General features: G+C 32.9%; 1 protein-coding gene across 1 annotated transcript; it reads left to right on the plus strand.

Annotated features, from left to right (window-relative positions):
- The first annotated feature begins 1415 nt into the window (after window positions 1-1415).
- On the plus strand, window positions 1416-26040 carry LOC126882924 (uncharacterized). The gene is made up of 4 exons (XM_050648001.1): window positions 1416-1590; window positions 4827-4934; window positions 12287-12462; window positions 25904-26040. The coding sequence occupies exons 1-4, from the start codon at window positions 1515-1517 to the stop codon at window positions 25994-25996; spliced, it is 453 nt and encodes a 150-aa protein (XP_050503958.1). The 5' UTR covers window positions 1416-1514; the 3' UTR covers window positions 25997-26040.

The raw sequence follows: 26040 nt of genomic DNA on the forward strand, positions 1-26040 counted from the left end.
AGAGAATTCGATAGATCTCAAATATGTCAACACGCATGGGATAATGAACATAGAGTTCAATGGAGAGATTCAAGTATAGTCCTAAAAGAATCAGATAGTAAAAAGAGAAAAATCAAAGAAGCGGCTCTAATTGTGCTAAATGAAACCAATTGTGTCGCAAATTCCTCGGTAGAATGCAGTAGGATGTGGTTACCCATACTTAAAGAGGAAGTCAATAGAAAGAAAATACCACGATTAGTAAGTCAATAACATATCGATTTAGTACAAATTTTATATTTTAGTATTACTTATTGTATATCTATGTATTATTAATATTATTTATAATTTAAACATATAAAAGTCAGAATTTGGTATTAGTTTTTTGAAGGTAAATTAAATATAAGACCAAATACTTACGATGTCGGGAGGTTTTTTCCTGGTTTTCCCTCGTGATTTACTATGGAGTCTCTAACGCGAGAATTTTACTGTCATCGTTGCATTTGGTTGTCTTTTTAAGAAAGATCACATGCTATGATATTTTTTTGTGACGGATATTCTTGAGTTGGGATTGATTTCATGTAATCGAATGAACTATCTTTTAGTAAAGTCGTCCCAGCAACGCAACTCACAAATATTGACGATATCATTTTAAAGTCTTCTACTTTAAAATGTATAATATACGTCTGAATTGCCAATATAAATGAGTCAGATTAAATAAATTATTAGAAGAATTTTTTTTTACTTAGCAACAACATTTTTGTTTATTTTAGTAGTATTTTATATTTTGACAACGAAACCCGATTTGGGCTTCGAAACGTTAATAAAATATGTTTTTGGTAAAATTGTGGCTTATTTCCCATTATAAATAGTTGATTATAAAAATGCCACAAGGAAATAGCTTCAGAACAACATTAATAAACACAATATATGTAAATAAGAAAGTTACAATATCTGGGATACGTAATGAGGGATCAGCGTTATCAAATGCTAAAGATTGATAATACAGGGAAGGATAGGAGGCGGAAGGAGTATAGGAAGAATGAGAGTGTCATGTTTGAAGAATTTCAGGGACTGGTTTAAATGTAGTTCAATATAACTCTTTAGAGCAGCGGTAGATAGAGCAAAGATAGTGATGATGATATCCAACTTTCGATTGGGAAACGGCACTTAAAGAAGAAGAATGATGTACCTATTCTACATGCTCTTGCAATACTTGTCTTAATTTCTTTGGTTTGGTCTAAAATTGATGTTACCATGTTCCTAAGTATTCAAAGGTATTCAAAGGTCCTCTCAATTACAGTAATCTTCAATATTCAATTGAATGTTTGAATATGCTGATTTAGTCATGATGATCATGCATTTAGTTTTCTTCAAATGGAAAATAACAACAAAAACATTTTATTTTAATACGTACAATACGATTTCATATCAGTCGCAAATTGAAACATTATCAAATATATCTAACATAAAAACCCTTGTACTTTTGATAAGTTTGTATTCCACAGTGAGTGAGTGAACAGAAATAATCACACAAAATGAGGCTGGAATATGCATTACTTTTAAGTGTGTTATTGGATATGGCGAAGTGTGCAATTGACTTTACTGATTGTGGTAAATATTAATGTTTTTTTGCGATATCTGATTATATGATATTAATATACAATAATATAATATATAGCAGGGTGCCCAGAAACTCTACCCACAAACGAAGACAGGAGATTCCTCAAATACTTTTAGGACAATTTAACCCAATTCATCTAGTCCGAAAATGCTTCCTAAAGAAGCTAGAGCTATTTGAAATTTGAAGATGGCGTCTGGTAATTAGTTTTTCTTAAATATCCCCAGAACGTTTCTATTTAGAAAAACGAAAATTGGTACACATATTTATCTTCCAGAGATAAATAAATCTATTCGATCCATTGTAAATTTCTAGTACCGGTCATAAGCGTCCGTTTTGGGTAGGGCCAAAGTTATATTATCGCATAACTTTTTTGTTTTTAATTTTAATGCATTTTTGAGTCTGGATTATAGGCCAGGGTAATAAGATAAAAATATAACCTGTTCGTGACACTTCAGCAGCCAGGGTACTGAGGCGTTTTTTCGACAAGTAATACCTATAGGAACAAATTGTAACTATTTCCTTCGTAGGATCTGGTGGCCATTTTTATTTATAAACAATTAACTGTCAAAAAATGGCTTTTTCCCTTTTTTTTCAAATCAATGGAAAACTGTGAAACATGATTTTTTTAGTACAAATATCTTTGAGATTATGGAAAAGGCTTTAAAATGACATATTACAAAGTTTGATATACTCATTTATTGTTAATATAATTACGAAAAAAGGGCGGAATTGCAAAAAAAATTATTTTCGCAATAACTGTTGTAAAAATTAGTGTACAGGTTTGAAATTTTTGTCAAAAGAGGGTTCTTTGGTGCTTAATAAGTGATAAAATTTCAAAGCGATTCATTCAATTGTTTAAATTTTATTCGAATTGTTTATCTCAGATAGCATTTTTTTTGCAATAATATAAGTCAGAAAAAATCACGTTAGAACCATTCCACAGGTGTCAAATGGAAGACCATGAGCTATATTTTCAACTTGGTTTAAAGAAACCGAATAAAAAATGCTTTTATTATTAATAAATAATTATGCAAAAGTATCGTAAATCTTTCCTTATAAACTTTTTGAATAACTTTTTCCAAAAAATTAACTTTTTTACCCTGTTTTTAAGTGCACAACTACCAAGTAATGTTATTTATATCATAATTGCTAAAAAATTGTAATAAATATATATAATTTCTTATATAACAAAATAAAAAGTTTATAAGGAAAGATTTACGATACTTTTACATAATTATTTATTACTAATAAATGCATTTTTTATTCGCTTTTTTAAACCAAGTTGAAAATATAGCTCATGCTCTTTCATTTGACACCTGTGGAATGGTTGTAACGTCATTTTTTTCTGACTTATGTTATTGCAAAAAAATGCTCTCTGGGATAAACAATTTGAATAAAATTTAAACAATCGAATGAATCGCTTTGAAATTTTTATCACATATTAAGCACCAAAGAACCCTTATATGACAAAAATTTCAAAGCTGTACACTAATTTTTACAATAGATATTGCGAAATTAATTTTTTTTGCAATTCTGACCTTTTTTCGCAATTATATTAACAATAAATGAGTAGGTATATCAAACTTTGTAATACGTCATTTTAAAGCTTTTTCCATAATCTCGAAGATATTTGTACTAAAAAAGCCATAAGTTTCCCTGTTTTCCATTGATTCTAGTTCATGTTATCGTTAAATCGTTTATCGTTAAATTATTTTATATCCATTCCTATAAATAATAAAAAGGTTTTATTATAAAAAAGTTCTTTTTTTATAAAAGTGTAATTATTTAGTAAAATTGTGGCTTATTTCCCATCAAAAGCTAGTTAATTACAAAAATTCCTCAAGAAAATGGGCATAGGTAAATTGAGTACCGTATACCTGAATTAAGAAGGGTCAACATATTTAGATGGTCGAATTGAGTCCCGGGCATCGTAATCCTTCTAATTACCTTTTAATAGCTTTTTAATTTGTAAGTATTTTATTGGTTATGCATTTATGGTAATCAAATAAAAAGTAATATGTATACCACAAAATATTTAGTATAGAGTGCGATCTATCTGTATACGATACAGTGTTAAGTTGATTACCAATGAAAATCGTTCTTAGTGAAAAAGAAAAACAATAACTGATTGTGTTGAATGGCTTCAAACACCGTTTTCAAAATTATTTAAAAAATGGTGCAAGCGTTGGATTTGTTATGCGCAGACGAAAGAAAAATGTAAAGCATTTTTAAAAACCCAAGGGGACAACGTAGTGACGGAAATTATGGATGACCACAATCATAGTTAATTAAACGAAGATGTACTCAATCGTCAAATGTTAGTAACTCCTTGAAGTGAAAGACCGTAGAAGATATCAGTGAACGACCTATGAAAATGGGGGATATGGAAATTTTGCATGAAGAATTACGAAATGGCAATATTAGTACCTTGGCTACCAAAGATGTGGAATTGGTCAGAAAAATATGTATAACGCCCGACGATCTCTTCTGCCTAAATTGCCAAAAAGTATGGAAGAAACTCATGAACATTAAAACATTTCCAGTGAATACCAACAAAAAGGAGGATTTTCTAATGGTAAACGACATACAAAAACCAAATTATGGTTTTATTACAACAGCAATTGAACTTTTGAATATTGCTCAAAGTTTTTTATGCAAATGTTCTCCATCCATGATCTAAAAGAAGATCATTATTATATACCTTTGGTTTTTCTTCTTATTGCCAAATAGAAAAAAACATACATATGCATAGACTGGCATTTAAATACCTTACTTAGCACAGATTAGCATGTAAATGTGGTTACATTGTTTACTGTAAATATTTTAGGATTGCATTTTTGTAATAAAATTATATGTTATAAAATAAATTATTGTTTTCTCATTCCTACAAAACATTACGTACACCGACTAAGCCCCAGGTAGACATGGGACTCAATTTACCCATCTATTCGGGACTCAACTCGGCTATTGGAAAGACGGATTATAAATTCTGGGACTCAATTAGGTTACTCCGAAGAAAACAGCTTCAGAACAACAAATATAAACTTAAACACTGGTGTGAACGGAGCAGCTGTTTTACCCTTCGTATAAACTCCGTAGTTATCTCAGTTTTCATTTGCTTATGGTCAATTTTCCGCGCTTGCTTTACTCCAAGAAGGCATTATGTTTAAATTATTAATATTATTTATATTACTGGACTGTTTTAACAGATTATTATTACTTTTAGGAACAATATTAGAAGTAACTGATGTGAAATTTGGTAATTGTATACAAACACCTTGCACAGTTGAACGATACTCTGAAGTGTCGGTCGAAATTGAGTTGAGTCGAAAAAGTAAGTTTTATTAGATCCACTGTTTGTTTAAATTTCCATTTAACAAAAAAAATTTAAGATATATACAATATATATAACTGAATTATAGCCATTCTTTTTCTTCTTTAAATGCCATCTCCGCGAAGAGGGTTGGCAATCATCATAGCTATTCTGACCTTCGAGGCAGCTGCTCTGAACAATTGCCTTGAGCTGAAACCAAACCTTTCCCTCAGGTTTATCAAGCAGGAAAAGCGTCTTCTTCCTACGTTTCTCGTACCCTGTATTTTTCCTTGAATTATGAGTCTCAAAATGTTGTATCCTTCGCCTCTCGTCACATGTCCGAGATAATGTAATTTCTTTTCTTTTATTGTGTTTTCCATTTCCTTCTCTCTGCCGATTCTCCTTCTATATTCTAACACTTCTATATTCGTAACCCTATCTACCCATGAAATCCTTAACAGTCTTCTAAATATTCACATTTCAAACGCGTTAAGTCGATTTATTGCATTTCGGTTTAATATCCATGATTTAGACCCATAGTAAAGCACACTGTGTACCGGGTGTCCCAATAAGAATGGCTCTCGGCCATATCTCAGGAACCGTTTGCAGTACAGCTTTGAGAAAAAAATATTTATAACAAAAGTTGACTCGGGAAAAGCCTAGAAATTATTTTCATAATTGTGGGTCCACTGCTAGAGGGCGTAATTGAATATCAAAAATAAAAATATCAAAATTTAGCAAAATAAACCATAGAAAGGGCACTGGAAAAACAATCATCGTATTCTTCATAGAATTCTGCGCATATTTGGTTTCACAAGTTTAAGTCTACATTTGCAAATAAGAGGTGGGGGATCTTCTTATGAAAAAATGTCTGTTTCTGCTAAATCGAGTTTTGCATACTTGATCTTGTTGAAAACAGCTCTTTTTCGTCAATGTAAGTGTCTTATTTTCGAAATAGCCTAATAACTAATATGCAAGCTAAAAGGCGTTATTTAATTATTTTCGGAAATCTAGTTTTCTTTGGAGAATATTAAATACAAGTACCAATGCATTTTTAATCCTGTATTACAAAATTAGACCAAATTAGCAATATACCGAAAACCGCATGTCGATACCTTTTTTCTATGTCGAGATATCTTAAGAAATGTGTAAATTTTAAACAACTGTTAATCTCACCGGTAAACCAAGTTAAGGAAAAGTAGTGTGCTATGGAAAAACAAAGAAACATTTTCCAGACGTAAACGCATATAAAAAACCCCCTCTGTGGCTCAGTGGTAAGAGCGCCTAACCTTTGGATCGAAAGTTCCGAATGGTAGTGAGTTCGAATCTCACCAGGGTCAGAAATTTTTTCATTTATTATAAATTAATGAATGAAAATAGTTTCTGTCCTTGTGGGATCGGTACTCACCGGAGGGACCGCAGACGTTCGGATACAATTAGCGTCTCTTTGCAAAGACAATGACGTCGACTTTGCAAAGTAACAAGACATTTACTCAACACACACACTACATATTACACCTGACTTAGTGATAACTTATACAATTACGTGGTTAAAGGTTCTAGTTCTAAACCAAGGCCAGAATCAGAAAAAAAAAATAAAACAGCAATAAGACAAACAATACTATAAAATATAACAAATAAATAAAAGCAACTACTTACTTAGTGACGACATAAATGTTGCCCATCATTTTCGATGCAAGCATTTACTCTTTCAAGAGTAGGTTGAACCGCAGTCTCAATTTCTGCTTTCGCAATGCTTTGAATGGTGTTTCGTATTCTCTATATTCTAGATCATGTTTTCTCGAGTAGTGGGCCTAGCGGCAAAAACAAGGTCTTTAATCCGTTCCCATAAATAAAAGTCTAAAACAGTTAAATCTGTTGCTATTCAATCTATTCTTGAAAGAGCAAATGCTTGCATCGAAAATGATGGGCAACAATTTGAACATTTAGGCAGTCACTAAGACTAAGTAAGTAGTTGCTTTTATTTCTTTGTTATATTTTATAGTATTGTTTGTCTTATTGTTGTTTTAATTAATTATATACGTTTACATCTGGAAAACGTTTATTTGTTTTTACGATAGCACACTACTTTTCCTTAACCTCGTTTACCGGTGACAGTTATGTTTAAAATTTACACATTTCTTAAGATATCTCGAGATAGAAAAAAGGTATCGACATGCGGTTTTTGGTATTAATTTGCTAATTTTCCAATATTTCCCAATATTTCCGAATATTTTCAAAAGAAAACTAGATTTCTGAAAATAATTGAATAACGCCTCCTAGCTTGCATATTGCTTATTAGGCTATTTTGAAAATAAGACATTTACATTGACGAAAAAGAGCTGTTTTCAACAAGACCAAGTATGCAAAATTCGATTTAGCAGAACTGGACTTACAGCCATTTTTTCATAAGAAGATTCCCACTCACCCCCACCTCTTATTTATAAAGGTTCACTTAAACTTGGGAAATGAAATATGCGCAGAATTTTATGAAGAATACGATGATTGGATTTCCAGTGCCCTTTCATTAGGTAAATTTTATAAAATTTAGATTTTTTAATTTTTGATATTCAATTACGCCCTCTAGTGGTGGACCTACAATTAGGAAAATAATTTCCAGGCTTTTCCCGAGACAACTTTTGTTATAAATATTTTTTTCTCAAAGCTGTACTATAACCGGTTCCTGAGATATGGCCGAGAGCCATTCTTATTGGGACACCCGGTACATAACATTTAATTAGTCTTATTTTGAGAGCCAGTCTCAGATCTTTGCTGCATAAAATCTTTTTAATTTTAACGAAGTGGCACGTGGTTTTTCAGTTCTCATTCTTATTTCTGCAGTATAATCGTTATTTTCTGTGATTATCGTCAGGGCCGCGCCAAGGCTTTCAAGCGCCCCGGGGCAAGATATTTTAGGCGCCCCTTTCCTCCTCCCTTTGTAAGTAGTTTTTTGTAGCTTAGTGAATCGTTATACGGTATACCTACAAACTATTTTTTATGTGTTAGGAAAGTATTATCATCAACATCATAATCTAACCGTTATCCTCCACTGCTGAACATAGGCCTCCTCTAAGTTTCTCCATGTCTCCCTATCTTGAGCTACCAGCTATCCAGTTCCCGGCCGTTCTCTTTACATCGTCACTCCAGCGCGTTAGTGGTCGATCTCTGCTTCGTTCGTTTTTCCAATTGTCCGCCCGCGATCGCTATTCCAATAATCTTCTAGTCTAGCTGTTGTTCGGTGTTCTTGCCACATGACCTGCACATATCCATTACTTTTTTGCTACATGTTCTACTATGTCTTTGATTTTTGTTGTTTGCCTAATATTATTTGGTATTCTGTCTCCTTGTGATACCTCAGGGTAACCCTTATTTTCTGCTCTTAGATTTTCAGCAGCAGGAAAGTATATAATAGGTATACTGATAAGTTATTATGAATACTATAAATATTTACAAAAAACAACAATTACCATTATCAGAAAACAAATAAATATGTAATTATTATTATAGTCCATTATGCTCACGGTTTTTGCTCCATATTTTAAAGAACCGCTTGGATTGACATGAAATTTGGCATACGCATAGCTAATTTATAACAAAGAAAAAAATTGATATTGCGTCGTCAGGGATGAAAAAATATACGATAAAATTAAGTCCGGACGTGGATAAACTGACTGATAAGCAACTTTTGTCCCATATACAGTTTTTTCACTAAGTCAATATTTTAAAACGTGTTTATATACTTGGCTTGGTCTTTGTAACTATGTCACTATGTCTGAAAATTTTGTAATCCGTTTTAAAAATAGTTCTATGCTATCTAGGCACCTGAAATTTTCATAATAGCTCAGAACTAGCTAACAATGCAATATTTAACTGCTATGGATAAACCGTTTTTTTTTTAATTTCAAACTATTTTAAAAATGTGACTAATGCAATGCCATTTAAATTCCATTTTAAAGTACGTTAATAAATCGATAGGTGGTGGCTTAATGGTAGAGCGTTAAACTGCAGATCGAGAGGTCCCGAGATCGAAATCCGGCTGTAACGTATCTTATTTTTTATTTTTTTTAATAAATAATTAAAAGTTAATATACTTAAAATTCATATTTTATTATAAGTTAATTATTATATATCAATATTATATGTACCTACTATTTTAAATATTTTCTTTGATTCATATGATTTTGAATGCGCTAAAGAAAATATTCCTCTAAAAAAGTCGATTACAAAATTCTTTTATGACATAGAAATTGAAACAACAAAATAGTATATATTTTAATTTGGGTCCTATAAATAATAAAAACGTTTTATTATAAAAAGTTCTGTTTTATAGAAGTGTAATTATTTCAAGTTATTTGTGAGTGAATGTTCATTTTTTAACATAAAAACCACGGTTTTAGACGTTTTTTCGTAAATAACACAAAAAGTATGTATTTTATTGAAAACAATGTTCTTATCAAAAATATAGCTCATAAAGAAATTTAATAAAACTTGTGTACGCATGAAGTCGGTTTTTAGTCGGTAGATCTAGTAGAGGAAGAGTTATAGCTCGAGAAAAGTGGGTTCTTATTCGTCAAATTCCAAATCGAACATTTCAACGTGAAATAACCAAAAAATGAAGCACTTTTCGAGCAAAACTCGTTATGACTTATTTAAAGTATTTAGAAAAAGCTTTATTTTTGTTTTTGTTTTTTAAGTTTCTAGCAGCAAAAGTAAGCTAGTAACGCTGAAAATAAAGTTGGTCCCTTATTTTCTCGTAAAAAATATCGTAAAAATATCCGCTTAATTAGCACCCCAAATGAAATTAATCGTTACAGCTTTACAATTTACTTCACTTATGTATATTTATATGATCTGCAAGTTTTGCCATTTCAAAGTGCTTATTTTTGAAAAAAAAAATTGTTTGAAATAAAAAATAATAATTTAAAATTTTGAAGGAAATGCCTTTGTTTCGAAATTTTTCCCAAGAATATATTTTCGATAAAATACTTACTTTTTGAGTTATTTGCGAAAAACCGTCTAAAAACGTGTTTTTTTTTTGTTGAAAAATGAACATATTCACTCGGAGTTTATCTACTTCCGGACTTATTTTGAAAGTATATTTTTCACCCCCGTGAAGGGGTGGTACTCCCCTAGGGCAAAAGCACACGTCGACACAATAGCATTTTCTTCTTTGACATGTTAGCTATGTGTATGCCAAATTTCATGTTAATCCAAACTGTTCTGTAAAATCACAGGTATTGCAATATTTTACCGTGAGTGAATGAAGTAATAGTTCAGTTTAATGAGAGAAATAGCGTTTTAGGGGATCAAAGTAATAATAACTGCTATTTTTATATCTACCGACGATTGGTAAATTTTCTTTACAAGATAATAAAATATTACTAATATTTTTGGTAATTTCGGTATTGTCAAATTTTTTTTTGGCACCTGCCGGCGCCTTTTTTGTTCGGCGCCGGGGGCACCGCCCCTCTTCGCCCTTATGGACGGCGCGGCCCTGATTATCGTTCCTAGTAAGTATATTTTTTACTCTCTCAATCTGCTGCCCGCCTACCGTTAATATTTCGTTTGTATTGTTGTTCTTTTAATTTTCATAAATTTGGTTTTTTTGATGTTAAGAGAGAGTCCGTATTCTCCACTATATCTTATATTTTGTTCATTATTTTTTTGTCTTCCAAGTTTTCGGCTATTTGGGACATGCCTAATGTTATTAATTAAACTTCCATTCACTTTTATGTCGACTGTTTCGTTTAACAAAGCTTCTTGTATGATTTTTTCAGAATATACATTAAACCAGTGGTTCTCAACCTTTTTGAGTCATTTACCACAAAATCCTTTCAATTATTTTTGGTAGGTACCACCTAACTGAAATACCCATCAAGTTCGGTAATCTATTTATCTACAAATATGCTGGATTTTGGCTGTTTTTTGTGTTTTGTGTACCACCGCAAATAATAATATGTACCACCAGTGGTGGTACACGTACCAAAGATTGAGAACCCCTGCATTAAACAATAACAGCGACAATATGCAACTTTGCCTGACCCTTCTCCTTATCTTCGTGTCTTCTGACACTTCTCTTCCAATTTTCGCATTTGATCGTTGGCTGTAGTATAAATTTGATACCAATGTTACATCCCTCACATCCAGATTCTTGTTCTTGAGTACTTCTTTAAGACGGTCTAGTCGTTAGGAAAATTATTTAAATAATGGTTTCACCAGACCAGTAAAACCAGTACATATTTGGTTCTATCAGAGGTTCTATCGGTTCAGAGGTCGGCAATCATCATAGCTATTCGGACTTTAGAGATGGCTGCTATCAAAAGTTCATTTAATGTACATTCGTACCATTCTCTCAGATTGCACAGCCACGATTTTCTGTGTCTCCCTATGCTTATTTTTCCTTGAATCTTTCCCTGCATAATCAATTGATGCAAGTTGTATCTCTCCCCCGTGGTGTAATATGTCCGAGGTATACTAATTTCCTTGTTTTGATGGTATTTAAGATTTCATTTCTTTATTCATCTTTCTCAGAACCTCTTTGTTTGTGACGTGTTCTGACCACGACATTCTCAGAATTTTTCTGTACACCCACAGCTCGAATAATTTTAGTTTTTTCATTGATTCCGCATTCAAGGCTTCCATTCCATAAAACAAAGTCAAGAGAACGTAGCACCTAGCCAACCTAACTCTTAGCTCCAAGGTCAAATCTCTTATGCAGAGCACTTATTTTGTTAAAATTTGCTCTAGCCTTTTCTATTCTGATTTTGATTTCCTAAATGTAATCACCTGTGGAGTTGATCATTGTTCCAAGATATGCACATTGGTCGACACGTTCGACATTGGATCCGTTTATGAAGAGATTCTCGGTATTTTTTTGTTTTCGATATTCTCATAAACTTTGTCTTCTTGACGTTCATTTTTAGACGGCATTCTCTAAACTCCGCTATTCTGGTGACCAGCCTCTTAAGATCTCCAATATTTTCGGATAAGATGACAGTATCATCCGCATATCTAATGTTGTTAATGGGAACTCCATTTACCTTTATTCCAGCTGTTTCACCCTCAAGAGCTTTTTCAACATTTCTTCCGAGTAGGCATTAAAAAGAATTGGCGACAACACGCATACCTATCTCATCCCACGTCTGATTTCAATTTCCCCTGACAGCTCATCGTTAACACGTACGTTTGTTCGTTGCTTATAGTATAAGTTCGATATAATCTCGAGGTCATTGTAGTCTATTTTCTTTAATTTCAGGACATAATATATTAATTGTTCATGTCGTACTTTGTCGAATGCTTTATTATAGTCAATGAAACATGCATATAAAACACATGCAAATACTCTAAAACGATTTAACAAAAACTATTTTTAGCTCATGTTCCGCCATTGGATTCTGTGAGTGCAGTTGCTGAATATGTCCATCGAGGCATTTCTTGGGAGTTGGGGATATCCCCCAGCGATACATGTACGACTTGGACATGTCCACTACAAGATGTAAATACATATTCATATCAAGCGAAAATTTCTTTTGAACCTATTAGTTATTTGGTAAATATTTATTTTTATTTTATATTGTTATATATATGTTATAGTCAAAGCCCGAATTGCAGGCACTCCTAGGTTTGACTAGGCAATCCTCAGGTTTGACTGACGGTCTTAGTCAAAGCCCGAAATAAATTACAGTTTCGGCCTTTGACTAGTCAAACCTAGGAGAGACTAAGTTGGTCAGGCAAAGGTCGAAATTAAATTTTATGAAATCGGGGTTTGACTAGTCAAACCCCGGTCAGCTATTAAAATGTCGTAATTTGTTAGATTAGGTTTAATAAAATGTCATTTTTTAATTTTATTGGTTATTATTTTTATATTGTCGTAATTAAAATAAATAAATTAGTGTTGATTCTCACATGTTGAGGCATTATGGCATTTAGTTTTTCTTAAATATCCCCAGAACACTTCTATTTAGAAAAATGAAAACTGGTACGCTTATTTATCTTCCAGAGATAAATCGATTCCATCAATAATTACGAATTTCCAGTACAGGTCATAGGCGTCCGTTTTGAGTAGGGCAATGGTTATTTTATCGCATAACTTTTTTGTCTTTAACTTCTAAGCATTTTTGACACTGGATTATTAAATTATGAGGCATTCTAATACTAAAAGTTACTCTTACTTTAAGTCTATAAAATGCACCGTTTTCTAGAAAAATCGATTTGAAAATTTTTAGTTTTTTGAATTTGGAAAAAAATTTCAGTAGTAACTGCATGAGAGCTCTAAAATTATCAATTTGTTTCCGGAGTCGCCCTACCCAAAACGAACGCATATGACCTGTGCTACAATTTCGCAAAAAAAAACGTACCAGTTTTCGTTTTTCTAAATAGTTTTTTTTTGTTTTTTCAAATTAAAAAAAAACGAAAAATGTTCAAATCGACTTTTCTAGAAACGGTGCATCCTACCGACTTAGAGCAAAAGTACCTTTTAATACTATAATACCTCACAATTTAATAATTCAGTGTCAAAAGTGCTTAGAAGTCAATGACAAAAAAGTTATGAGATAAAATATCCGTTGCCCTACCCAAAACAGACGCCTATGACCGGTACTAGAAATTTGTAATTAATGGAATCCATTTATATCTGGGAGATAAATAAGCGTACCAGTTTTCGTTTTTCCAAATAGAAGTGTTCTGGAGATACTTAAGAAAAACTAAATGTCATAATGCCTCAACATGTGAGAATCAACACTGTTTTTTTTATTTTAATTACGACATAATAAAAATAATAAACATTGAAATTAAAAAATGGCGTTTAATTAAACCTAATCTAACAAATTACGACATTTTAATAGCTGATCGGGGTTTGACTAGTCAAACCCCGATTTCATAAAATTAAATTTCGACCTTTGCCTGACCAACGTAGTCTCTCCTAGGTTTGACTAGTCAAAGGCCGAAACTGTAATTTATTTCGGGCTTTGACTAAGACCGTCAGTCAGACCTGAGGATTGCCTAGTCAAACCTAGGAGTGCCTGAAATTCGGGCTTTGACTATAACATATACATATAAAATACATATAGGCATATATAGGCATATACACTGTGGGCCGAAATAAAGGAGTACACCTTTTTGTTGAAAATAACTTTTTTTGTTTTTCGGGCGATTTAATTTCTCTTTGCAGGGCTAATAGCCTAAGAAGTCTCCAACGTGACTGCAAATTTGGAAGAAAAATATCGTCCAGGATCGGATTTATAAAACAAATTATGTAACGGCAACGGAAATTCGGAAAATATAAAATTTTAACAAATATCTCATTTATGAAAACAGTTTAATAATTTTAAAACTTAGACTAAAATATTATGAATGAGGCCACCATTATTGTTTACCGCTTCTTGAAGTCGTCTGCGCCATAAATTGATAGCCCCATTTATTACACCCTGTTCTAAATTGTTCCAAACAAACTGCATTCTTGAGCTGTTCGATGGTTTCAAATTGTTGTCCGTCATACAAATTTTATTCGAAATTTCCCCAAATTGAATAGTCAACCGGATTTAATTCTGGGCTGTTAGGTGGTCACATCTCTGGCTCAATATAGTCCGGGTAATTTTCACTCAAGAGTATCCTTGTATTGTGGGAAGTGTGCCAAGGAGCACGATCCTGCTGGAAAGTGTAATCATAACATACTTCGTCAAATTCAGGTAATAGGTGCTGCAAGATTTCTTCTTGATATCTTTCTGAATTAAGTTTTACCCCGGCATCAACAAAAATCAGACGAGACTTTCCCAACATGGATACTGCAATAGAGACCATTACACCTTTTGAGCAAATAACTTTTTTCAATTAAAAGATACTTTAGAGCAGTGGTTCTTAACCTTTTCAAAGCTGGGGAACACTTGACAAATTTTGAGAAAGTCGCGGAACACCATTGTGTTATTTTATAGGAAACACTAAATAAGGGGTGCAAATGTAAATACAAATAAAACATTAAAAGGGTAAACCCTGTAGTTGGCTGTATACCTTTGTTAAGACAACGTAGAATGAAGTAAACACTTCTGTTGTATATAGGTATATTATAAATTTATTAAAAAAATTTTTAAAATTCATCCACAAGGGAGTGGTTGTACAAAACGTTTTCGGTCAAACTGACCATCCTCAGTGTAAACCTGGAAATAAGTGAACCACTTAGATTGAAATGCAAAAGGGTGAAATTTTGACAGTTAAAAAAGAAAATGTGGTTACTTACGTCCAGTGTACAAGTAATTGAAACTAGCCACTTGAATAGGTGTAAAACCTCAAAATAACATTATTGCTACATTATGAGCTGTATAGTAATCGACAATAAGTCGATGTCTTAAGATTAAAAATGTATCACATGTGGATGTATGTCATCCTTGCTCGGAATTAGCACAAGGTTGTGATCAGGTGAGAGGTTAACAACCAACTGATTAGACAGATTGGTGCCTGAAAATTCATGACAAGATGTCAAAGAAGATAGGTGGATTTCTCAAATGTCAACCGAAAAATTTTTTGACAATGTGCATTAATATTTAACTTAATTATTCAATTGTGAATATGCAACTATTAAATTTGTTTGATATGAATTCTAAATTGTAAATAAAGGTTAATAAGCTATAATGATATATTCATTAGTGCACCGTAAACAAAAGCAAAATTCTACTCATATGCTGTGACGTCATAGACTGTTTGTCTACTGTATAGGACTGATAATAATTATATTAATTTGAGCAAAGTTATAATGAATGAATATTATTGAAAATTATATAGAAAATTTTTAAAATTTTTTTTATCAAAATATGATATTTTAATAGAATAGCAGCTGTAGAATTGGAAGAAATGCCAATAGGGAATGGTCGGTTGCACATGTTTCAGGGAACCAACGAATATAATGAGAAAATACCAATCTATAGATCTGTAATGTGAATTATTGGAGGTATTAAAGGAAATGATATTAAAAGAGGGAAGTGGAATTGAAAAAATGTATGTACATATCTTAATCAAGAAATCTTCTCTAAAAATATTTTGTTATGACTGAATGTAAAAAGTTTGTCCCATATAGAACTATTGAAAATCTAAATTTAGAAAAATTATTAAAAAAGGTGATAAGGTAAGTTGCCTATGTTCAGTGGACAAATAAATGAAATATAATTACTGTTTTGAAATTAAATTGTGTGAATTGTTAAATGGATAAAGACTGATATTAAATTAGGAAAACTGCGCTGAAAGAAATGTACATCTAGAATTTCAATAGTTTTATATGTGACATATTCTTTTTACATTTAGAGCTTACAATCAAAATTAATTTTCTTCTTTGATCAAAACATGTACATTTCTTTCAGCGCAGTTTTCCTAATTTAATATCAGTCTTTATCCATTTAACAATTCACACAATTTAATTTCAAAACAGTAATTATATTTCATTTATTTGTCCACTGAACATAGGCAACTTACCTTATCACCTTTTTTAATAATTTTTCTAAATTTAGATTTTCAATAGTTCTATATGGGACAAACTTTTTAATAACCAATGAGGAAGTGGCTCAAGCGCTTCAAAAAATAAAGAAAGGAAAAGCGGTAGGACCAGATGATATTCCTGGGGAAGTATGGAGAGCATTGGGAGAGACAGGAACAAGGTGGCTAGCAGGTCTATTTAATAGAATTATGGAAGTTGGACAAATGCCAGACGAATGGAGAAGCAGTATACTGGTACCTGTTTACAAAAACAAGGGAGATATACAACAATGTACAAACTACAGGGCTATAAAACTGCTTAGCCACACCATGAAAATATGGGAAAGAGTAATTGATAGACGGATACGTGAAGAGACCGAAATATCCGAGAATCAATTTGGCTTTATGCAGGGTAGATCAACAACAGATGCAATTTTCACTATAAGGCAGTTGATGGAAAAATACAGGAGTAAAGAAACAAACGCTCATATGGTATTCATTGATCTTGAGAAAGCATATGATAGAGTTCCTCGAGAGATTCTGTGGTGGGCACTCAATAAGAAAGGAGTCCCTGGTGAATATGTAAAGATTGTGAGGGATATGTATGAGGGAGTAACGACTAGTGTTAGGACAGGTGTGGGAGAGACTGATAAATTTCATGTGAAAGTAGGATTGCATCAAGGTTCTGTGCTTAGTCCGTATTTATTCTCATTAGTTTTGGACCAGATAACAGCGAAAATACAGGGTAACATTCCATGGTGCTTAATGTATGCTGATGATGTCGTGTTAGTAGGAAATAGTGAAAGAGACTTAGAACAAAAACTGGAACAGTGGAGACAAGCTCTGGAGGAAAAAGGTTTAAAACTTAGTAGGACAAAAACAGAGTATTTGGAATGTTCATTTAAAGATGGAGCTACTACAAATAAAATGGTATCTTTGGATGGTGAAATGATTGTAAAAAGCAATAGTTTTAAGTACCTAGGATCGGTATTACAGAGTAATGGAGAAATAGATGGAGATGCATGCAGTAGAATTAGGGCTGGATGGATGAAGTGGAAAGAAGCGAGTGGTGTGTTGTGTGACAGAAAAATTCCAATGAAGCTGAAGGGAAAATTCTATAAAACAGCCATAAGACCAGCTATGATGTACGGAACTGAATGTTGGGCAGTGAAAAAGAAAGAGGAACAGCGAATGCATGTGGCGGAAATGAGAATGCTTAGATGGATGAGTGGAGTGACAAAGAAGGATAAAATTAGAAATGAGTATATTAGGGGAAGTCTAGATGTGGCACCAATTGATGCCAAAATGAGAGAGCATAGGTTAAGATGATTTGGTCATGTTCAACGTCGAGACGTTAACCACCCAATACGAAGAATAGCTGAAGTGCAGATTCCTGGAAGGAGTAGGAGAGGAAGACCAAAGAAGACCTGGGGGGAGACGATAAGGCAGGACATGTTGGTAAAGGGGATTAACATTGATATGGCCCAAGATAGAATTGTGTGGAGAAATGCAATTAGGGAAGCCGACCCCGCATAGGGATAAGGCAAAGAGAATGATGATGATATATGGGACAAACTTTTTACATTCAGTCATAACAAAATATTTTTAGAGAAGATTTCTTGATTAAGATATGTACATACATTTTTTCAATTCCACTTCCCTCTTTTAATATCATTTCCTTTAATACCTCCAATAATTCACATTACAGATCTATAGATTGGTATTTTCTCATTATATTCGTTGGTTCCCTGAAACATGTGCAACCGACCATTCCCTATTGGCATTTCTTCCAATTCTACAGCTGCTACTCTATTAAAATATCATATTTTGATAAAAAAAATTTTAAAAATTTTCTATATAATTTTCAATAATATTCATTCATTATAACTTTGCTCAAATTAATATAATTATTATCAGTCCTCTACAGTAGACAAACAGTCTATGACGTCACAGCATATGAGTAGAATTTTGCTTTTGTTTACGGTGCACTAATGAATATATCATTATAGCTTATTAACCTTTATTTACAATTTAGAATTCATATCAAACAAATTTAATAGTTGCATATTCACAATTGAATAATTAAGTTAAATATTAATGCATATTGTCAAAAATTTTTCGGTTGACATTTGAGAAATCCACCTATCTTCTTTGACATCTTGTCATGAATTTTCAGGCACCAATCTGTCTAATCAGTTGGTTGTTAACCTCTCACCTGATCACAACCTTGTGCTAATTCCGAGCAAGGATGACATACATCCACATGTGATACATTTTTAATCTTAAGACATCGACTTATTGTCGATTACTATACAGCTCATAATGTAGCAATAATGTTATTTTGAGGTTTTACACCTATTCAAGTGGCTAGTTTCAATTACTTGTACACTGGACGTAAGTAACCACATTTTCTTTTTTAACTGTCAAAATTTCACCCTTTTGCATTTCAATCTAAGTGGTTCACTTATTTCCAGGTTTACACTGAGGATGGTCAGTTTGACCGAAAACGTTTTGTACAACCACTCCCTTGTGGATGAATTTTAAAAATTTTTTAATAAATTTATAATATACCTATATACAACAGAAGTGTTTACTTCATTCTACGTTGTAAATACAAATGTAAATAAAACACGTTCTTTAACTGCAAATACATGCAAAAAGAAGATATAAGAATAAAAACATATTCTAAAAATAGAAATTAACAAAAAATATGTAGATTAGTAAATACATTTTATTACATTTCATTTTACAATTAGATGTATGGGCGTAACTAACATAATAACTTAAAAATTATAAAAATTTAGTGCGACACTTGAGCACGATGACTTTTGCAAATTTTAGCAATGTCCGGTCTAATATGCCATAGCGCTACCCTCATTTCTTCATCAATATTCCCAAGTCTTTCAAGTTTCTTTGTTTTTATGTTTGTGAAGGTTGAAAAACCTAATTCACACAAGTATGAAGTTGCAAACTGTAGTAATACCTTTAATGCTCTTGTAGAAAGAAGTGGGTGTTCAGCTTGCACATAAATCCAAAATTCTTCAAGTGACATTTCAGAAAACTTTAGTTACAGAGTGCGATCTGTTGACAAGCCTACTAACTCTTCTACCTCTTGTAACGATAGCTGGTATTTCGACATATTAATCGAGATAAAAGGATTTCGAATCCAATCGTAATTATCTGTATTTAGGGAAGGAAAGGGATCAATTTTTTCTTCTAATAGCGTCAAATGTTCAATGATAACGGAATTCATCTCTTCAATATTTGCGCTAATACTGGGGAACATATCCAATGTACCTTTTTCTAATATGCGATTTTTCCATAGAGATATTTTCTTTTGAAACCCTGATAATTTGTCAGTACAAGACAAAATATTTTCAGATTTTCCTTGGACACTCGTATTAATATTATTGAGGTATTTAAAAAATGTCAGTCAAATATCCCAATTTGCAAGCCAAATATTATTGGCGCAAATTTAGCAAATCCCTTAATAGAGCCTAACATTGATGGTGCCCCATCTGTACAAATACCCACGCATATATATTATTTTCTTCAAAATATAATGTAATGCACTTAAAAATATTTTGACCCGTTGTATGTTCAGTAAGTTCCTTACAACATAAAAACTGATTTACTATTTTGTTTTCAGAAATAAAACGAATGAATCCTATTAAGTAGGCTTTGCCAATAAAGTCAGTGGATTCGTCAATTTGCAATGTAAAATTTCTCGTGTCATAATACAAAAACTGTACTTTCAATATCGTCTGACATATTTTTAATTCTATTTCTTATTGTATCGTCGGAGTGGGGAATTTTCATAATTTCTTTTTTTGCATCCTCACCAAACATAATTTTTACCATTTCTGCACATGCTGGTAAGACCAAAGATTCAGCAATAGTATGCGGTTTCAACCTTATAGCTATTAATTCAGCCATTTTATAAGAAGCTAATTGTGCTTTGTCAGAAATTGAAACAATTTTTTTGCTTTTCATGCATGTTCAACAATCTTTGAAAATATGCTTTGCTTTTAGAACTAAGATTGGCATGTTTCGTTGAAAAATGGCGTTTTAGTTTAGCCGGGACCGTTGCCGAATTTGATAAATTTTCACCACACACAAGACAACTTGGCATGGGACAATCTTCATCACCTTCCCATGTAAAGCCATAACTCAAATATTCTTCCGAATACTGGCGATTAACTTTTTTGGTTGGTTGGGGAAATGGGAAGTTGTCCCTCCACAGAGGTACTGGTACCTGCTCCATAGTTTATATCTTGTGCATCGTCAGAACTACGTTTTCTTTTAATAAATAATTTGTCCATTGCTGCAATGCGAAACAAATTTTATTTTAAAAGGTGATTAGTTTCAAAAGTAAATTAACAATATTCATCGTTGTTGTTGTCTCTAAGTAACCTTATTTTTATTTGAACTTGCTGTTAAATCTTAAATAAACTAACCTAAATTACTTACCTATCAACTGGAACTTAAAACTCAATAAAAATAGTGCGTCGTTTTCGGCGAGAAACGGTTGCGTGCACGTGACAAATAGGGCGTATTCAAGCAAAACAAATGAGTAATCTTAAGCTTGGAGTTCGTACCACTACCGAAGACCGAGACCAGCAGTGTTGCCAGGTACATCAGAAAACAGGTAACCGGGTAACCGCGACAATAAATACACGCATAGCATACGCCGACGAGATTGTCAAGAGAATTTTTCATTTTTCCCGATCTCTTGGAAGCGACACAATTTCACGTCGGTCTGCGAGATTAACGTATATTTTTCGCGGAACACCTGTGTTCCGCGGAACACCGGTTAAGAATCACTGCTTTAGAGGAATTTCTCTCTTAAATTGTACGTCAGAATGCACTCTATTATTTTGGGTATTTTTAAGAGGCCGTAAATAAAACAATTTTTCATCTGAAGACCATATTTTTCTAATGTCTGCACGAGAGCGGAATCTTCTTAGTAGAAAATCACATCTTTCCAATCGTTTTTCTGTTACATTGGCAGTACGTATTTGGCAGTAAACTTTTTCAAATACTTTAAGATGGCAATCTTATTTAATGATTCTTCGAACTAATGTGCGGGAAATCCTAGTTTCTTTTGCGATTTTTCGTGTTCCAACAGATTGGCCAAATTGCAAATTTCCTAAAACAACCCTTAGTCTAGCAATATTTTCCTCAGTTCTTGAGCTTCGCCTCCTTCCTCTTCCACTTTTATATTCAATGGACCCATGGGTTTCTCTTAGATGTCTTAAGAACTTTCCTATCGTTCCAATATGCCAATTTTTTTCATGAAATGCATTTACAATTTTTCTTGCACCATAATTATATTTTTCACGGTAATATTTAACTAATATTCTGTTCTCTTTGCTTAGAAGGAGCATTAGGAACTGGCCAATTTACTTATTTATCTATAAATGTCAAACAAATTCCATGGCAACCTAAGCAGTCATGGCTTATTAAGTAAAATTGACATATTTGAGCGTTTGAGAAATTCTTAAGACATTTAACAAAAATTACTGCTAATATGAGGCAAAAATGATGGAAAAGATGTAATTTAGTGTTAAGAGGGTTTCGTTCTGGTGAACATATTAGAAAAGTACTCGAATAAGATTTCCTACTTTAAGTAAAAAATGATATTTTAAAAATTCCGGATTTTTTTAAAATATTATGGCGAAGGCGTGTTCTGAACATTATTTAAATAAAAAAATGATATTTTGTGAATCCGGTAATTTTGAAAAATTTCCTTTTTACTGAAGTGTTCTGGATAGTTAAGCTACCAAAAGAGCATATCAGTTCAATTTTAGCTAAGACAGTTTTCATTTGCAACGAGCTCAAATTCACCGTTACATAATTTTTTTATAAGTCCGAACCTGTACGTTATTTTTGCTTTTAAATTTACAGTCATGTTGAGGACTTGTTAGGGTATCAGTTCTGCAAAAATAAATTAAATCGGTCGAAAAACAAAAAGCTATTTTCAACTAAAAAATGTACTCCTTGATTTCGGCCCACAGTGTACAGTCTGTTCCAACGAAAATTTGACCCCCAGAAATTCAGAAACCAAGAGCTTCTTCAAAATTTAGAAAAACACGTCAATTTATATTTAGAGGGGGACGAATTTTCATGCAAAATGTATGCCTCAAATGTAACCCCCTACTGCCCTGCATCAACCCCCAGTTTTTTTAAATAGCAAGTGTGGTCAAGTGGCACATCAGTTGAAAGGTAATTTTTCGCTATAAATGACATTCTATTTTTTTAATTTTCATAATAAGTTTCAAGATAGGACAGATAAGAAGATAGTTTAGGACAGGTGTGGGAGAGACTGATAAAATGCATGTGAAAGTAGGATTGCACCAAGGCTCGGTGCTTAGTCCGTATTTATTCTCATTAGTTTTAGACCGGATAACAGCGAGACTACAGGGTAGCATTCCATGGTGCTTAATGTATGCTGATGATGTCGTGTTAGTAGGAAATAGTGAAAGAGACAGAACAAAAACTGGAACAGTGGAGACAAGCTCTGGAGGAAAAAGGTTTAAAACTTAGTAGGACAAAAACAGAGTATTTGGAATGTTCATTTAAAGATGGAGTTACTGCAAATAAAATGGTATCTTTGGATGGTGAATTGATTGTAAAAAGCAATAGTTTTAAGTACCTGGGATCGGTATTACAGAGTAAAGGAGAAATAGATGGAGATGCATGCAGTAGAATTAGGGCTGGATGGATGAAGTGGAAGGAAGCGAGTAGTGTGCTGTGTGACATGAAAATTCCAATGAAGTTGAAGGGAAAATTCTATAAAACAGCCATAAGACAGGCTATGATGTACGGAACTGAATGTTTGGCAGTGAAAAAGAAACAGGAACAACGAATGCATGTGGCGGAAATGAGAATGCTTAGATGGATGAGTGGAGTGACAAAAAAGGATAAAATTAAAAATGAGTATATTAGGGGAAGTCTAGGTGTGGCACCAATTGATGCCAAAATGAGAGAGCATAGGTTGAGATGGTTTGGTCATGTTCAACGTCGAGACGCTAATCACCCAATACGAAGAATAGCTGAAGTGCAGATTCCTGGAAAGAGTAGGAGAGGAAGACTAAAGAAGACGTGGGGGGAAACGATTAGGCAGGACATGTTGGTAAAGGGGATTAATATTGATATGACCCAAGATAGAACTGTATGGAGAAATGCAATTAGGGAAGCCGACCCCACATAGGGATAAGGCAAAGAAAATGATGATGAATAAGTTTGAAGATAATTTTTTTTCTCTGATTCTGGCTTTGGTTTAGAACTAGAACCTTTAGCCACGTAATTGTATAACTTATCACTAACTCAGGTGTAATGTGTAGTGTGTGTGTGTTGAGTAAGTGTCTTGTTACTTTGCAAAGTCGTGAAGATAATTTTGGACTTAACAAATTTACCATAAATTAGTTAAACCCAAAATTATCTTTAAGTTATTCCGCAAATTAAAAAAATGGAGGGTCGTGTAGAGAAAAAAATTCCTTTCAAATGATGTGCCGTTCGACTACATTTACTATAAAAAAACTGGGGTGCAGTAGGGTCCCCTACTTCGTCCCTTTTTCAATACAAATTAACGTGATTTTTTAATTGTGAAGACACTCGTGGTTTCTGAGAATCAGGGGGGGTCAAATTTTGAACACACTGTATTTAACACACTCCGAGTGACAGGGGAAGAAAAGTGTTTTGCGGTGTATAAAAGTTAATTCCTAGCTTAGCGCTTTCGGCTAATAAAGCCATCTTCAGAGCTATGGTCAATAGTTTCAAAATACCACTATGAAGAGAGATGGGTTCCATTTATGATTGAAACAGAAGTTGCACTTTATGCAGTTTTTTATTAGTATAAAACTCGAAGTTTGCAAAAGTTGTATGTGAAAAGTTGTTTAAAATATCTAGAACGGCACAAAGGACTATCACAAAAACAAGTTAAAAAAGTTTTATCATGGTAAGGTTAAAATCCTTATTTTCCTGAAGCGTATGTTGGCAGGATTCAGGATGCCATTCTGCAAAGTGCCTTTGATAAAGTTTGCATTTTGAAGCTCTTTTGTGGCGCATTTTACCTCAAATTTAGCAAATGATAAGGAAAAATCTTTCAAAATAAAACTCTACTTTCATTTTCCATCAAAATGAAAATGCATTTTCGTGCCATGTAATATTATCAGCTCTTTAGCAGCTGGAATATTGTGTGCGCCACTCATGTTTACGGCGTTTAGTGGCTTTTTTATTCTTGTATGATTAGTGTGACCAACTCCAATTCAGTCGAATTCGGGACAAGGCTGAAAAAACTACCTGAAATCCGGGACTTTTCAATAAAAATCGGGCCATTTTTTTTAAGATAGAATTTTAATATTATCATTTTATCTATTATTTAGCATTTTTATCTTGACAATGATATTTTTGATGGGATTTAGCCACAATGGCTTGTAATAAAAATTTTTGGTTCAATTACAACCAATAAAACCAACATTATACTGAAAACAGATCCCATGGGCTGTTTTCACTCAATCATGTAGCTATGGATACCTACATTTCGTTTCATTTCGATTTTGACATTTCAAATATTCAATATTTCAAAATGTCACGATTTGGTTGTAATACTGATGAGAATATTAATGAAATTATCGAATCAAATATACCAAAGAATACTGTTTACAGTAAAAAAATTTCTATCCGAATAACCCTCGAACATTGATAAATGCTCAAAAATTTTTTAACAATTTTCTCAAGCTTGTTGCTTACAGGCAACAGACCTCTGCCTACGGCGTCGGTCTGTTTCCAAGCAACAAGCTTTCGAAATCTGTTATAAAATTTTTTCGAACAATTATCAATGTCCTTGGGTTATTACTACTGATAATTACATTTTTGTTAGTTTTTGACGTTTCGACTTCCATTTCGGAAATTGTTCTCAAAAAAGGAAAATTTTATAAAATCAACTAATATTGGATTTCCAACATTATCATTACAACCAATGGTGGCTTAATCCCATCAAAAATATAATTGTCAAACATGCCAAAAAAAAACCGCTTCAGAATATTTTTATGTCGATTACTTCTTACTATTCGGGCCATGTCCCAGATTTTTCTAGCTAGTTGGTCACACTATGTATGATAGAGACGAAATACTTATCAGAACGAGAAAATTATTTCTGGAGTTCCTAGGTTCATGGACCTAACAACCAGTGAATCATTGTAAAAATTACCAAGGTTTCTACGGAAATCTTTTTATACTAATTGTATAAGTTTTTAATTGTAAATCAAAAATGAACAATCGCGCTGAGCAGATGGGACGTGAATTGTAAATTGTAGAATTCCCTCATCTTCCTTAGTCTCAGCATCCGTATGGCTTGCAAATTATAGAAGCCTCGGAGGTGTAACCAGAGAAGGTTCCCATTGTTTTCATTCCGGTGGGATGTAGAATAGTATTATGTTGTTTTATATGCCATTAGAGTGAAAACTTAGTCTTGTTTTTAATTATGTTGTATAACATATAGTAATTTATTTTATTTCATATATTTTTAGAGACCAGGAGAAGTATTAATAAAAACCTTCAATACCTTGCAACCTGATGGAGATCCCATTTTCTGCGCAAGTTGGGACATTAATTTTGTTTAGTATTATTAAATTTTTCGAATTAAAATATTTATTAAAAATAATAA

Source organism: Diabrotica virgifera, chromosome 4 (assembly GCF_917563875.1).
Source record: "Diabrotica virgifera virgifera chromosome 4, PGI_DIABVI_V3a".
NCBI classification, from domain to species: Eukaryota; Metazoa; Arthropoda; class Insecta; order Coleoptera; family Chrysomelidae; genus Diabrotica; species Diabrotica virgifera.

What these genes read in the sequence shown, in the direction of transcription:
- LOC126882924 (XM_050648001.1), top strand. Translation starts at nt 1,515, where the DNA reads ATGAGGCTGGAATATGCATTACTTTTAAGTGTGTTATTGGATATGGCG. An exon ending in AATTGACTTTACTGATTGTG is followed by an intron (nt 1,591 to 4,826) that starts GTAAATATTAAT and finishes TATTACTTTTAG; the next exon opens with GAACAATATTAGAAGTAACT. An exon ending in TTGAACCTATTAGTTATTTG is followed by an intron (nt 12,463 to 25,903) that starts GTAAATATTTAT and finishes ATATATTTTTAG; the next exon opens with AGACCAGGAGAAGTATTAAT.